The following is a 15,334-nucleotide window of genomic DNA, read 5'->3' as shown; positions in this document are numbered from 1 at the left end:
GGATGGGTGGGTGGTTGGATGGAGTGGTGTGTAAGGGAGGGATGGAGGTATGGATGGATGGGTGGATGCATGGATGGATGGAGTGGTGTGTAAGATAGGGATGGAGGGATGGATTGGTTGGAGGGAGGGATGGATGGATGGGTGGATGGAGGAGTAGATGGAGGGGAGTTTAAGGGATGGATGGGTGGATGGAGGGGTGGGTAGAGCAAGGGATGGACTGGTTGGAGGGAGGGATGGATGGATGGAAGGGTGTATAAGGGAGGGATGGATTGGTTGGAGGGAGGGATGGATGGGTGGATGGGTGGATAGAGCGGTAGATGGAGGGGTGTGTAAGGGAGGGATGGAGGGATGGATTGGTTGGAGGGAGGGATGGATGGATGGATGGGTGGAGGAGTGTGTAAGGGAGGGATGGAGGGATGGATTGTTTGGAGGGAGGGATGGATGGATGGATAGAGGAGTGTGTAAGGGAGGGATGGAGGGATGGGTTGATTGGAGGGAGGGATGGATGGATGGATGGGTGGATGGAGGGGTGGGTAGAGCGAAGGATGGGGCCTGTGTCCGTGGCTGAGGGACAGCAGGACGGTGGCCCAGGGTGGTAGAGTAGCCGAAGAGGACGCCAGAGCCAGGGTTGGCCCGCAGCAGGGGGCTGCTGCCGGGGCTAAGCATACCGAGACCGGGCCCACACCACCCTCCAGACAGCCATCCCCCGGGAAAGGCTCGGACACCACGGGGCAGGACCACCCCTCCAGCCATCGCTTGTCCATCAGCCTCTGGCCTAGACCACAGGACGACGGCGGGGGTGTGTGTGCATTTATGAGGGGGTGCAGCCCAGAGCAGGGGTGGGGAGGGACCATTAGCACAGGTTCTCCCCCAGGCCCAGTCAGCTCTCCCCGACACCTGCTGTCTGCTCCGCCCCCTCCCTCAAAGGGTTAACCCCGTCCGAGGCCCAGACAGCGCCTCTTGTTCTGAGGTGGCGCCATGTGAGTATCCGGAGGGGGGAGCATGAAAGTCCCATTGCATCCCCCCCCACGTCTCCACCCAATGGGGCCGTCCTATTGTTAGGTCCAATTCCACAGCCTATGCTCCCCCATTCCCCACCCCCCTGAGCCAGCCAGTCCCCTGCCCTGGGGCCGGATCAGAGCCAGTGCCCCCCACAGTGGAAATGCTGCATGTCCCATTCCCCAGCCCCTCATGAGATTTGCTTGTAATTTAACTATAATCACCCTGCAGCAGTGAGTTCCCTGGGTTATGACCCCCCTGAGATAAGCCCACTAATCATCCGGGGCAGGCAGTCCTGCAGGCCAATCCCACTAATAACAAGATGCAGGGAGTCCCACAGGTTAGCCCCACTACTTCCCAGGGGCAGAGAGGAATGCAGGTTAGCCCTATTAGTACCCGGTGGCAGGAAGTCCCACAGGTTAACACTGTTAATAGCCAGTGTCGGGAGTTCCAGGGGTTAACCCTGCTAACACCCAGTGGCAGGCAGTACTGCAGGCTGACCTCGCTAATACCCAGTGGCAGGGAGTCCCACAGGTTAGCCTCAGTATTCTAATATAATCAAAACACCATGGACGCACTGAAAGTACAAAAATAGAGACGTATATTTTTGAAAATCTTACAGTAAAACCCACCACTGGTTTGAGCCAACGCAGCCGGGGTGGATCTCAGAGTTAGAAACGACCAGTGGGGTGAAATATCGCCTTTCAAAGCTCTATAACTGTGATTTGCAGGGGTTAAGTAATATCCAGTGGCCGGGAGTCCCAGGGGTTAACACTATTAAACCCAGTAGTAAAATTGCTCCCAGTGACAGATGTGATCGGTTCCTCCACAATCTAAAGGGTTTCAAGACCCCCGCTCTCACCCTGCCCTTATGGGGTCGTTGAACCTTTCAAGACCCTGAGATACTCCCCTTTTAGCCCTTAGGAAATCGGAGAAAGTAGAAAAATCCTCTCTTCTTAACCTTGCATGATCATACATGCATTTCACTCCGCTCCAGCCCTCGGGGGTTAATAGAACCTGGCACAGGGACCAGCTGATACTAGGGCTGTCACCCCATTGGGTGCCTAGTTTTATGTCATCAAAGGATACCAAATCTGATTGGACATCTCTGGGGGGCAGGGGTGTGACCAACTGGGACTGTTCTTAATGTTTCCGTTGAATACTGTGCGGGTGCCTCAGTTTCCCCAAGGCATTTCTTAAGTAGCTAGTGGGTGAGATTGTTGCAGAGCAAGGGGCCAGTGTGCATAAATGGCTGACACTCTGTCTCCTGGCAACTAATGGCAGGGGCACTTCTCCCCTGCAATGAGATAGCTAAAGGTGTTGGAGAACAAAGGAATCAGGTGACCTCCTGGCCTGGGAAAGGAACAAAGCCGAGGAGGAGGGGCCGGAGGGGGAGTCAGTTTGGAGCTGGCTGGGGAAATGGAGGGGAACCCAGATGGGGCTCTGGCCTCCCTGGGGCCCCCCAAGATGGACCGGACTGTCTTGGATGGGGTTCCTGTCATCTAAATAAACGTACTGGCTGGCTGAGAGTCATGGTGAATTGCAGGAAGCCGGGGGCGCAGGGCCTTGTCTCCCCCACACGCCGTGACAAGGGGACATGGTTATGTGGACATCAGTGTATGCCCAGGGAAGCTGGCATGCGGCCTGGGGCTGGTGGGTGCGTGAGGTCTTTTACAGGTACATGTGGGAACTAAACCATCCCTGGCAGGGGCAGGTGGCTATAGACAGGTATGGGTGGTTTGGTTAGTTTTCCAGCGATCCCAGTTTTGGCACCAGTTCACACTAGCTAAATCCCACTACTGACACCAGTTTTCCCCTCTCTTTGTCACACTGCTAGCATCATGTTGCTCCCAGTGACTGGACTTATTACCTCAGTCCCTGACATGGTCTAGGCGTATCCCACTTCCCCCACCATGTCGTCACCAGCCGTCCCACCGCTCACCCCCATGGCTCTAGCTATTATTATTCCTAGCTATACAAGCACTTGTTTAAATAGAAGAGATATTCAGAAGCATTTCCGGCCCGTCCGCTCCCGCTCTAGGGTTAGACGTTGGAGTAGATCTGCTCAGACAGCAAATGCGGCTGCCAAGTGCCAACGTTCCCATAATGTCCGGCTCCTTCTGCTGCTAAATTCTCATAGTCTTCCACTCGCTCCATGGCCTCGTAGTCGTCAATGCCCAGCTCCTGAGGATGCAAAGAGGAAGGATTGACTCACACAGAGGTCGCTGAGATGCAGCCACCTCTGGGGCGGAGCAGCTGAAGAAAAGCTGCACACAACTCTGCATAGGGACAGCTCGCCCAGTGCCGAGATGCAGCCGGGGGCAGGAAACAAAGACAAATGTATCTATGGCGACAGAATGGATTTTAGGGAGTCAAATGTAATTAACTATCTGGGAATCTGGCCAGGACGCCGGGGTTCCTGCCCCCCTCGGTCTGACAAACAGTGGAGACGTCTTGTTACTTGGCACTCGGGTGCTCTGACTAATAACTGCAGCACAGTGCCCCCTAGTGCCGCCCTGGGGCACCGGGGCCAACCCTGACTACCAGGGGAGAGCCCCCACCCTGCAGGTCTCTCATCCAATGAACAACCAGGCCCCTCCCAGCTTAGCCCAGGACGACGGCAGGGGAAGCATGTGGCCCTGGCCTTTCCCACCTCTCCGCCCGTCTTTACCTTGCTGTATAGGTTGAACTCCTCATCGTTCTTCGCCTTGCTCGGCTTCCCCCCCTTGAGGGACGGCCTCTGCTCCCCGTTGCCTTCATTGTCGTAGATCGAAGGACCCTCTTCTTCATCTTTCCTGCAGGAGAGAACAGGCTTTAGCTCGGTTCCCGCAGCCCTGGAGCTGCCGACGAGCCCACCCTGCAGCAGCCCGTCCCTGGGGTTAACAGTGGCAGGGGGTCCCGTGGGTTAAGCCTTCTAATATTTAGTGACTGGCATTCCTCTGGGTTAACGCTGATAATATCTAGTGGCAGGGAGTTCCACAGGTTAACCCTGCAAATATCCAGTGGCAAGGAAGCCCTGTGGGTTAACCATGCTAATCCCCAGTTGCAGGGAGTCCCACGGGCTAACCCTGCAAATATCTAGTTGCAGGGAGTCCCACGGGTTAATTATTTCTTACAGGCGCCTCATACCACAGGAGACCAGCCAGGTTCTGTCCAATCCTGCTTACTTGCCTGCTTTTCACAGATGTCTCCCTATGTCCTAATGAATCCACCCCCCTGATTCCTTCTGGTCCAGTTCTCTGGGTCTCTCTATATCTGACCTCCACCCATGGCCCTTCCTCTTCTGTGCCTACTGCCATGCCCCCTGGCATTGAGTGGGGCCTGCTGCCCATGCAGCTCCTTTGTGGCTAACCCATCAGACCTCCAAGCCCATGGCCTGGTGCCCTCACCTGGCTCTGGCTACTTTGTAGACCACGATCGCCAGCACCGAGAGGAGCAGAAGACCGCCGATGACTCCGCTGGAGACCATGAGCAGCAAATTATCATCCCCTGCAGAGACACAGATAGACACAGCTGGTGTCAGAAGTGGGATTAATGGTGTCAAGCAGTGCATAAAGGGGGAGCAGCATCTATATGTGGGTAATTACAGTAACAGTATGACCATGCATGGGTGGAAGGGTGCTATCGTCCCCTCACCTGAGCTAAATTAGGCAGGCAGCTTGAACTCATGGTGTGTATATATAAGCAAATATGGGAAGGGTGCACTACTTACTCAGCGGTTCCTAGGTTACTCGGGCCCTGGGGTAAATTAGAGGGGTGGCTTATATTTGGGTGTGAGTATATATGGTAACCCCATACCCACGCTCAGGCTATATTAAATAAATGGAAGATTTATACGGTGTAAAAGAGTAATTATGGTAATACCAGACATGGGTGTGTATGTGAGTAATTACAGCAGCCGGCCACCGTATGCCCAGCCCTCCAAGCTACCCAGACATGCGGCAGATACCCAGGTCAGGGTGTATACATGAGTAATTAAGGTAACAGGGAGCCTCAACCCAGCCCCTGAAAGCTACCCCAGACATGCGGTTGGGATTGCCATCTGTCTAATGACACAAACCCAAACACCCCTGCCCCGCCCCTGCCTGAGGCCCCACCCCTGCCCTGCCCCTTCTCCGAGGCCCCACCCCGCTCACTCCATCCCCCACTCCCTCCGTCGCTCACTCTCCCGACCCTCACTCTCTTTCAGTGGGCTGGGGCAGGGGATTGGGGTGTGGGACAGAATGAGGGGTGCAGGCTCTGGAAGGGAGTTTGAGTGGAGGAGGGGGCTCAGGGCTGGGGCAGGGGTTGGGGTGCAGGAGGGGGTGTGGGGTGCAGGCTCTGGAAAGGAGTTTGAGTGCAGGAGGGGGCTCAGGGCTGGGGCAGGGGTTGGGGTGCAGGAGGGGGTGTGGGGTGCAGGCTCTGGAAAGGAGTTTGAGTGCAGGAGGGGGCTCAGGGCTGGAGAAGGGGTTGGGGTGCAGGAGGGGATGAGGGGTGTGGGCTCCAGCCGGGAGGCGCTTACCTTGGGTGGCTCCCAGACAGCGCACAGCAGGGCTAAGGCAGGCTCCCTGCTCACCCTGGCCCTGCACTGCTCCCGGAAGTGGCCTGCACGTCCCTACCGTGCTCCACGCACTGCCTGTGCCGGCAAGCGCCGCCCCCTGTGGAGTCAGCGCTCGGGGAGGGGGGCAGTGCACGGAGATGCACCCCTGCCAGGGGCCGCAGGGATGTGTGGGCCATTTCTGGGAGCAGTGCAGGGCCAGGGCAGGCAAGGAGCTGCCTTAGCCCCGCTGCGCCGCCGGACTTTTAGTCCCTAAAATCTCCCAGTTTGGCTGCAGTAGCCTCCAGGAGATGGAGCCCGATTCCGGGAGACTCCCGGCCAAACCGGGGCGGTTGGCATGACAGAGCTCCCGCTTATTTCCCACCCACGTACGGAATGAATTTTTTTACGTGCCCCAAAATGGAGGTGACGCATGGCACGACCCTGTGACACATCACCTCCATATTGGGGCATGCAACAAAATTAATCTGGCGGGGGTGGGGCTGAGGAGGGTGGAGGGTGGGAGGGGCTCAGGGCTGGGGCAGAGGGTTGGGATGCAGGGGGTGAGGGCTCTGGGTGGGGGTGCAGGCCGCGCTGATTAGGGGGAACTCCGGTTGGCAACCCTACATATGGCCGATACCCGGGTCGGGTCATGTACATGAGCTGTTACGGTACCAGGGCACCCCATGCCCATCCCCCACCGGTCCCCGATACCTGCGGGCACAAAGGGCAGCACGGCCTGGCTCTGTCCGTGGGCGTTGGTGGCAGCGCAGGACACGTTGGCCAGGGACCAGGCCGGGCCCCGCAGCTCCCCGCTCACGGCCAGGCCCCGCACCTCCGAGGTTGCTCGCAGCTCAGGACCCTCAAAGTCCCCGGGGAGGGTGCGGTTGGGCAGGAGCCACTCGAGGCGGGGTGGGGGGTTCCCCTCAGCCACGCAGTGACACGTGACCGCTCCCCCAAGCCTGCTGCCCTGCACCGTGCAGTTCCCCCACGGCAGCAGCTCTGGTGGGTCTGCAACGGGACACGGGACATGTGGGGCACCGAACCCAGATCCCCCGGCCGCCCCTGAGCCAGCCAGCGCCCCGCCTGGGGGCCAGCGCCCCCTAGAGGGGAATGGCCTTGTGCCCCCTTCCCTGCCACCCAAGCCTTGGGGTTGATCGGGACCAGCACCCTCCAAAGGGGAAAAGCCCCATGCCCCATTTCCCGCCACTCTGAGCCAGCCCCCCAAACTGGGGCTGGATCAGGGCCTGCACCCCCTAGAGAGGAAAGGCCCCGTAGCCCCTTCTGCACCCCCCTGAGCCAGCCAGTCCCCTGTCCCAGGACAGGATCGGGTCTAGCGCCCCCTAGAGGGGAAAGGCCCCGTGTCTCATTCCCCACCCCCGTGAGCCCACCCCTGCCCTGCCCCTTCTCCGAGGCCCCACCCCACTCACTCCATCCTGTCTAATGACACAAACCCAAACACCCTTGCCCTGCCCCCTGCCCCGCCCCTGCCTGAGGCCCCACCCCTGCCCTGCCCCTTCTCCGAGGCCCCACCCCACTCACTCCATCCCCCACTCCCTCCGTCGCTCGCTCTCCCCCACCCTCATTCACTTTCAGTGGGCTGGGGCAGGGGTTGGGGTGCAGGAGGGGGTGTGGGGTGCAGGCTCTGGAAAGGAGTTTGAGTGCAGGAGGGGGCGCAGGACTGGGGAAGGGGTTGGGGTGCAGGAGGGGATGAGGGGTGTGGGCTCCAGCCGGGAGGCGCTTACCTTGGGTGGCTCCCAGACGCACAGCGGGGCTAAGGCAGGCTCCCTGCTTGCCCTGGTCCTGCACTGCTCCCGGAAGCGGCCGGCACGTCCCTGCCGTGCTCCACGCACTGCCTGTGCCCCCAAGCGCTGCCCCCGCAGTTCCCATTGGCCGCAGTTCCTGGCCAATGGGAGCTGTGGAGTCGGCGCTCGGGGAGGGGGCAGTGCACGGAGATGCACCCCTGCCAGGGGCCGCAGGGATGTGTGGGCCGTTTCTGGGAGCAGTGCAGGGCCAGGGCAGGAAAGGAGCCTGCCTTAGCCCCGCTGCGCCGCCGGACTTTTAGTCCCTAAAATCTCCCCGTTTGGCTGCAGTAGCCTCCAGGAGATGGAGCCCGATTCCGGGAGACTCCCGGCCAAACCGGGGCGGTTGGCATGACAGGGCTCCCGCTTATTTCCCACCCACGTACGGAATGAATTTTTTTACGTGCCCCAAAATGGAGGTGACGCATGGCACGACCCTGTGACACATCACCTCCATAGTGGGGCATGCAACAAAATTAATCTGGCGGGGGTGGGGCTGAGGAGTGTGGAGGGTGGGAGGGGCTCAGGACTGGGGCAGAGGGTTGGGGTGCAGAGGGTGAGGGCTCTGGGTGGGGGTGCAGGCCGCGCTGATTAGGGGGAACTCCGGTTGGCAACCCTACATGCGGCTGATACCCCGGTCGGGGCGTGTATATGAGCAGTTACAGTACCAGGGCACCCCATGCCCAGCCCCCCACCGGTCCCCGGTACCTGCGGGCACAAAGGGCAGCACGGCCTGGCTCTGTCCGTGGGCGTTGGTGGCAACGCAGGACACGTTGGTCAGGGCCCGGGCCGGGCCCCGCAGCTCCCCGCTCACAGCTGGGCCCCGCGCCCCCGAGGTCGCTCGCAGCTCAGGACCTTCAAAGTCCCCGGGGAGGGTGCGGTTGGGCAGGAGCCACTCGAGGCGGGGTGGGGGGTTCCCCTCAGCCGCGCAGTGACACGTGATCACTCCCCCGAGCCTGCTGCCCCGCACCGTGCAGTTCCCCTGCGGCAGCAGCTCTGGTGGGTCTGCAACGGGACACGGGACATGTGGGGCACCGAGCCCAGATCCCCCAGTCGCCCCTGAGCCAGCCAGCACCCCGCCTGGGGGCCAGATCGGGGCCAGCGCCCCCTAGAGGGGAATTGCCTTGTGCCCCCTTCCCTGCCACCCAAGCCTTGGGGTTGATCGGGACCAGCACCCTCCAAAGGGGAAAAGCCCCATGCCCCATTTCCCGCCACCCTGAGCCAGCCCCCCAAACTGGGGCTGGATCAGGGCCTGCACCCCCTAGAGAGGAAAGGCCCCCCTGCACCCCCCTGAGCCAGCCAGTCCCCTGTCCCAGGACGGGATCGGGTCTAGCACCCCCTAGAGGGGAGAGGCCCCGTGTCTCATTCCCCACCCCCCTGAGCCCACCCCTGCCCTGCCCCTTCTCCGAGGCCCCACCCCACTCACTCCATCCTGTCTAATGACACAAACCCAAACACCCTTGCCCTGCCCCCTGCCCCGCCCCTGCCTGAGGCCCCACCCCTGCCCTGCCCCTTCTCCGAGGCCCCACCCCACTCACTCCATCCCCCACTCCCTCCGTCGCTCGCTCTCCCCCACCCTCACTCACTTTCAGTGGGCTGGGGCAGGGGATTGGGGTGTGGGACAGAATGAGGGGTGCAGGCTCTGGAAGGGAGTTTGGGTGGAGGAGGGGGCTCAGGGCTGGGGCAGGGGCTGGGTGCAGGAGGGGATGAGGGGTGTGGGCTCCAGCCGGGAGGCGCTTACCTTGGGTGGCTCCCAGATGCACAGCGGGGCTAAGGCAGGCTCCCTGCTTGCCCTGGTCCTGCACTGCTCCCGGAAGCAGCCGGCATGTCCCTGCCGTGCTCCACGCACTGCCTGTGCCCACAAGCGCTGCCCCCGCAGTTCCCATTGGCCGCAGTTCCTGGCCAATGGGAGCTGTGGAGTCGGCGCTCGGGGAGGGGGCAGTGCACGGAGATGCACCCCTGCCAGGGGCCGCAGGGATGTGTGGGCTGTTTCTGGGAGCAGTGCAGGGCCAGGGAAGGCAAGGAGCCTGCCTTAGCCCCGCTGCGCCGCCGGACTTTTAGTCCCTAAAATCTCCCGGTTTGGCTGCAGTAGCCTCCAGGAGATGGAGTCCGATTCCGGGAGACTCCCGGCCAAACCGGGACGGTTGGCATGACAGGGCTCCCGCTTATTTCCCACCCACGTACGGAATGAATTTTTTTACGTGCCCCAAAATGGAGGTGACGCATGGCACAACCCTGTGACACATCACCTCCATATTGGGGCATGCAACAAAATTAATCTGGCGGGAGTGGGGCTGAGGAGTGCGGAGGGTGGGAGGGGCTCAGGGCTGGGGCAGAGGGTTGGGATGCAGGGGGTGAGGGCTCTGGCTGGGGGTGCAGGCCGCGCTGATTAGGGGGAACTCCGGTTGGCAACCCTACATACAGCTGATACCCGGGTCGGGGCGTGTATATGAGCAGTTACAGTACCAGGGCACCCCATGCCCAGCCCCCCACCGGTCCCCGGTACCTGCGGGCACAAAGGGCAGCACGGCCTGGCTCTGTCCGTGGGCGTTGGTGGCAACGCAGGACACGTTGGTCAGGGCCCGGGCCGGGCCCCGCAGCTCCCCGCTCACGGCGGGGCCCCGCACCTCCGAGGTCGCTCGCAGCTCAGGACCCTCAAAGTCCCCGGGGAGGGTGCGTTTGGGCAGGCGCCACTCGAGGCGGGGTGGGGGGTTCCCCTCAGCCGCGCAGTGACACATGATCGCTCCCCCAAGCCTGCTGCCCCGCACCGTGCAGTTCCCCTGCGGCAGCAGCTCTGGTGGGTCTGCAACGGGACACGGGACATGTAGGGCACCGAGCCCAGATCCCCTGGCCGCCCCTGAGCCAGCCAGCACCCCGCCTGGGGGCCAGATCGGGGCCAGCGCCCCCTAGAGGGGAATGGCCTTGTGCCCCCTTCCCTGCCACCCAAGCCTTGGGGTTGATCGGGACCGGCACCCTCCAAAGGGGAAAAGCCCCATGCCCCATTTCCCACCACCCTGATCCAGCCCCCCAAACTGGGGCTGGATCAGGGGCTGCACCCCCTAGAGAGGAAAGGCCCCGTAGCCCCTTCTGCACCCCCCTGAGCCAGCCAGTCCCCTGTCCCAGTACGGGATCGGGTCTAGCACCCCCTAGAGGGGAAAGGCCCCATGTCTCATTCCCCACCCCCCTGAGCCCACCCCTGCCCTGTGGCCGGATCGGGGCCGGCGCCCCTACAGGGCAGGATCCCCCGCCCCCTCACACTCCACGTCGAGGTTTGCGGCGGGCGAGTCCTCCCCCCGGCCGATCTCGTTCTCGGCGGCACAGCGGTACGGCCCCGAGAGGCGCCCCACAGCAAGCACCGTCACCTCGGGGCCCCGGCCCAGCCCCTGCAGCAGGGCCCGCCGCGGCCCCTGGAACCAGCGGTAGGTGGTGGCCGGTGGGTGGCTCTGGCTGGTGCAGCGCAGGGTGACGTTGTCGCCTTCCTTCAGCCGGGCCGGCCCCACCACAGCCACAGCCGTGCCCCGCGGTCGATCTGGGGAGAAGGGGCACATTAGGGGGAACCTGCCCCCACCAGCCACCCCGAGACCCCATAGCTGCTCCAGCCTCCGGCCTTCCCTGGAACATCATCTGTGCCACCCCCTCCCTCTCTGGGACCAGCCCCCACCACGAGGGGAGAGCCCCCACCCTGGCCTCTGCAGAGCGGCGCCCCCAGTAACCCCCTGCCCTGCCCCTGCCCCACAGCGACCCCTCCTGACCCTCTGCCCCGCCCCCTGCCCCACAGCACCCCCTGTTGACCCCACCCACCCTGCCCCCTACAGCACAGCACCCCCTACTGACCCTCTGCCCCACCCCGTCCTGCACAGTGCCCTCTGCTGACCCCCTGCCCTGCCCCATGCCCCACAGCACCCCCTCCTGAAACTCCGCCCCTCCCCCTGTCCCACAGCACCCCCTGCTGACCTTCCGCCCACCCTCTGCAGCATGGCACCCCCTCCTGTCCTGCCCCTGCACCACAGCGACTCCTACTGACCCCACCCACCACCCTCTACAGCACTGCACCCCTACTGACCTTCTGCCCCGCCCCATCCCCCACAGCGCCCCCTGCTGACCCTCTGCCCTGCCCCATGCCCCACAGCACCCCCTGCTGACCTTCCGCCCATCCTTTGCAGCATGGCACCCCCTCCTGTCCTGCCCCTGCACCACAGCGACTCCTACTGACCCCACCCACCCACCCTCTACAGTACAGCACCCCCTACTGACCTTCTGCCCCGCCCCATCCCCCACAGCGCCCCCTGCTGATCCTCTGCCCTGCCCCATGCCCCACAGCACCCCCTGCTGACCTTCGCCCTGCCCGTTGGAGCAGTGCGCCCCCTAGTGCCAGGCTGGGGCATCGGGGCCAGCCCTGGCTGCCAGCGGAGAGCCCCCACCCCGCCCCCTGCAGCACAGCGCCCCCTACCACCCTCTCACTCACACTTGACCTGCAGGTACAGCCCGTTGCGAGCCTGCTGCTGGTTGGGGAAGGTGGCCGTGCACCGCAGGTACCGCCCGTGGTCCTTGTACGAGGGGGTGTAGCTCAGTTCCGACTCCGCCCGCCAGCCGCCCTCCGCCAGCCGCTTGTGGCTGGTCGCGGCTTTGCCACCCCCGGGGCTCCAGCCCAGGCTGGGAGGGGCCGAGGGGCAGGTGTGGCGGATGGAGCAGGTGATAGTGGTTCGGTCGCCCTCGATCAGCACCCCGGGGTCGCTCAGCATCAGCGGGTCTGGAGTGTCTGGGGGAGACAGACGGGGAGGGTGTCACAGACTGCGGCGAGTGATTGGCCTCTGATTCAGCCACCTCTGGGGTGGGTCACAGGAGCTGTTTATACAGGGGCTCCTCGCCCGGCGCCAAGATGCAGCCGCCTCTGGGGTGGGGCAGCTGTTTATACAAGGACCCCTCCCCAGTGCTGAGATGCAGCCGCCTCTGGGGTGGGGTGCAGGGACTGCATTCTCCCCCTGGCTCTGGGAGGGGAGTGGAGTCTAATGGTTAGAGCAGGGAGTGTTGCTGAGGTCTGTGCTTTTAATGGCTGGTAACAGAGGAAGCAGTTTTGGGGGAAGGGCTGGGGGAAGAAGTGGGGTTCCTGGGGGCTGTGCAGGGATCTCTGTGTTTTTCCTTCATGTGGTGTCTGCATATGGGGTTGGGCGGCTGTTTATACAGGCATCCTGCAATGCGACCGCCTCTGGGGCGGAACCCTCTGCTGCCAGCCTCCCTTTGGCTGTATCCCTGGGGATGCCCTGTGCGAGGTGGGGGGGTCTCCAGTTACCTGCCACCTCCACCCGGACTGTGACATCGTAGAAGCGATGCCTGACAGAGTCGGGGTTGATCCAGACGTAGTAGCTCATGGCGTCCTCGCTCCGCACGGGACTTATACGGAGGGTGCAGTTCTTCATCTCCAGATCCCCCAGCAGCTGCGTCCGGGCCTGGTACTCGGCCAGCACGCTGGCCGTGCCCTTGCTGTTATAGATCTCGGGGTAGCCCCTGCTCCGGTACTGGTACCAGACCACGTTGAATGGACCGCCCAGGGACTCGCGGGAGCCGGGGTAGGTGAACGAGCAGGGGATGACCACACAGGAACCCTTCAGAGCCCGGATGGTCCCAGGGAGCGAGGATGTCCAAGACCCAGAGACATGGCTGTAACACAACGCTGGAAAGACAGAATGTAGCGCTGAGGTGCAGCCACCTCTGGGGCAGGGCAGCTGGGGAACAGGGATGGCAGAGACTTACCTTCCAGCAGGGCCAGCAGGAGGTGCTGCCACGTGAGACTCACAGCGTGTCCGGCCTCGGGGGATCCGGCCATGTCGGGTGGATTGAATTAGGACCCCAGGTGTCCGTCCCCTCCCCCTCTCTGCTGTGACCCCTGGGGGTGGAGAGAGAGCCGTGGGTTATAAGTGGAACTGCTCTAGCCTGGATTGGAGCCAGTGCCTGCCCCATAATGGGAAAGGCCCCATGCCCCATTCTCCACCCCCCGAGCCAGCCAGTCCCCGCCCTGGGGCTAGATTGGGGCTGTGCTCACTCCCCTCCATCCCCCCTTCTACAGCAGGGAAACTGAGGCAGCAGCAGAGCTCAAAATAGAGCCAGGACTCCTGGGTTCTCTCCCTGGCTTTGGGAGGGGAGTGGGGTCTAGTGGCTAGAGCAGAGGGGGCAGGGAGCCAGGACTCCTGGGTTCTCTCCCTGGCTTTGGGAGGGGAGTGGGGTCTAGTGGCTAGAGCAGGGGGGTCCTGGGAGCCAGGACTCCTGGGTTCTCTCCCTGGCTCTGGGAGACAAGTGGGCTCTGAGGTCAGGGTGGGGGGAGGGGAGCCAGCAAGAGCCGGGCACGGGCAGAGCAGACACACACGGAGGCACATGACCCAGCGCAGTCCCCCCTCAGCTGCTGGCCGCTTGCCCAGGCCCATCTCGGGGGAGCTCACGGCCTCTGCACGGACCCAGGCCTCCCTCCCCCATGCCCCCATCTCCCTCCACCATCTGCCCATCCACTCGCACCCCATCCCCCTCCCATCTATCCCCACCCATCTATCCCCACCAACTCCCTCTCCCACCCCCAGCCACCCCATCTCCCTCCACGATCTCCCCATCTCCCTCCCCCACCCATCTATCCCACCCCATCTCCCTCCCCCACCCATCTATCCCCACCCACTCCCTCTCCCACCCCCAGCCACCCCATCTCCCTCCCCCACCCATCTATCCCCACCCACTCCCTCTCCCACCCCCAGCCACCCCATCTCCCTATCCTCCCCCACACACCCTATCTATTCCTCCGTCCCCCATGCACCCCTCTATCTATCCATCCCAATACACCCCCACATGTATCCCCACACATCCCATCTATCCATGCCCATCCATCCCTCTGTCTATCCATCCATCCATCCATCCATCCACACCTCTAATTATCTACCACTATCTATCCCCGCCTGTCTAGCCCGTTACCCCCCCCCCCCCGCCCCCCTGCACTCTGGGCTCCCACACTTCTCTCAGGGCCCAGTCACAAGCTCCTGGTCAGTTTCACTTTCCTGTACCTATTTCTGGTCAGTTTCACTCTCCCGCCCTTGGCCTCCCCTTACCCCCCTGGGCCTGACCCCCGCCCCAGGCTCGGGGTGGCTGATGCTGCGAAGGGGAGTGATGGTGGGGGGCTCAGTCCTTCAGGGTCTCAGCCAAAGAAAACCCGGGGAGGGGGAGCCAGGACTCCTGGGTTCTTGCCCTGGCTCTGGGCGAAGGAAGTGGGGTCCAGGGATTAGTGCAGGGAGGCTGGGAGCCAGGACTCCTGGGTTCTACCCCTGGCTCTGGGACCGGGGGAGGGGGTTCTGTCCGACACACCCCACCCTTCACCCCCATATCCCCCCTTCACCCCCAAGGTGATGCCCTCAGATGTTCTCGGGAAGGAGACTGAGAGATGAGAGCTGGGGAACCCCCTGCTCTATGTGGCCCCCTGAGCCGATGCCTCCAGTGTGGTCCCCATGGTGGGGGAGCCGTGGGGTGGGACCCTGCTTGGGCTTGAGGAGCACAAGCAGAGCTGTGGGGGTGGGAAGCCCAGGGCTGGGATAGCAAGGGGCTCTGGGTCGGGATTGATGGGCACCCCAGTCTCCACAGACCTTCCAGCTCCGTCCCCCCCATTTCCACTCACCCCTAGACCTGCAGAGGGGGGTGCAGTGCCTGGCTCTCAGACCCTGCAGCCCGGGTTCCTCAGGGTTTGTGACTCGGAGCCTGGGGAAGCAGCATGCAAAGGAACCTGAAAGCGGAAGTGGGTGTTGGCAGGGGGTCATTGGGGGGAGATGCTGTCTCAGAAACCCCAGAATCAGCATCCTGCCAACTTCCCCTCCCTCTGGCTGGGGCTGCCAGCGGCTTCCCTGCAACAGGGGCAGGCTGCATATTGCTTGTGGGGCTGGAAATAGAACCCAGGAGTCCAGACTCTCAGCCCTGCTAAACCCAAGTCTCCTCCCAGAGCTGGGACAGAACCCAGGAGTCCTGGCTCCCAGCCCCCCTGCTCTAACCTGCC

At 62.8% G+C, this 15,334-nt stretch overlaps 1 protein-coding gene across 2 annotated transcripts; it reads right to left on the bottom strand.

The window, feature by feature from the left end:
• Window positions 1-1,577: 1,577 nt before the first annotated feature.
• Window positions 1,578-15,110, bottom strand: LOC101943082 (myelin-associated glycoprotein-like). Of its 2 annotated transcripts, none has more exons than XM_065573757.1 (11): window positions 14,963-15,110; window positions 13,069-13,201; window positions 12,608-12,988; window positions 11,783-12,076; window positions 10,574-10,846; window positions 9,824-10,120; window positions 8,026-8,322; window positions 6,230-6,526; window positions 4,389-4,488; window positions 3,653-3,794; window positions 1,578-3,183 (listed from the first exon to the last, which is right to left on the bottom strand). In XM_065573757.1, the coding sequence occupies exons 2-11, from the start codon at window positions 13,139-13,141 to the stop codon at window positions 3,043-3,045; spliced, it is 2,295 nt and encodes a 764-aa protein (XP_065429829.1). In that variant the 5' UTR covers window positions 13,142-13,201; window positions 14,963-15,110; the 3' UTR covers window positions 1,578-3,042. The 2 variants fall into 2 exon arrangements, with proteins under 2 accessions (XP_065429829.1, XP_065429830.1); XM_065573758.1 differs by having other exon boundaries at window positions 3,671-3,794.
• Window positions 15,111-15,334: the final 224 nt, after the last annotated feature.

Source organism: Chrysemys picta, chromosome 20 (genome assembly GCF_011386835.1).
Source record: "Chrysemys picta bellii isolate R12L10 chromosome 20, ASM1138683v2, whole genome shotgun sequence".
Taxonomy (NCBI): domain Eukaryota; kingdom Metazoa; phylum Chordata; order Testudines; family Emydidae; genus Chrysemys; species Chrysemys picta.
The sequence above is the reverse complement of the archived record's forward strand: the minus strand, read 5'-3'. Positions and strand labels throughout refer to the sequence as shown.

Coding starts and splice junctions, on each gene's coding strand:
- LOC101943082 (XM_065573757.1), bottom strand. CDS start 13,141: ATGGCCGGATCCCCCGAGGCCGGACACGCTGTGAGTCTCACGTGGCAG. Junction 10,847..11,782: donor GCTGTACCTGCAGGTCAAGT/GTGAGTGAGAGG, acceptor CCTTCTCCCCAG/ATCGACCGCGGGGCACGGCT. Junction 6,527..8,025: donor GCTGCCCTTTGTGCCCGCAG/GTACCGGGGACC, acceptor GTCCCGTTGCAG/ACCCACCAGAGCTGCTGCCG.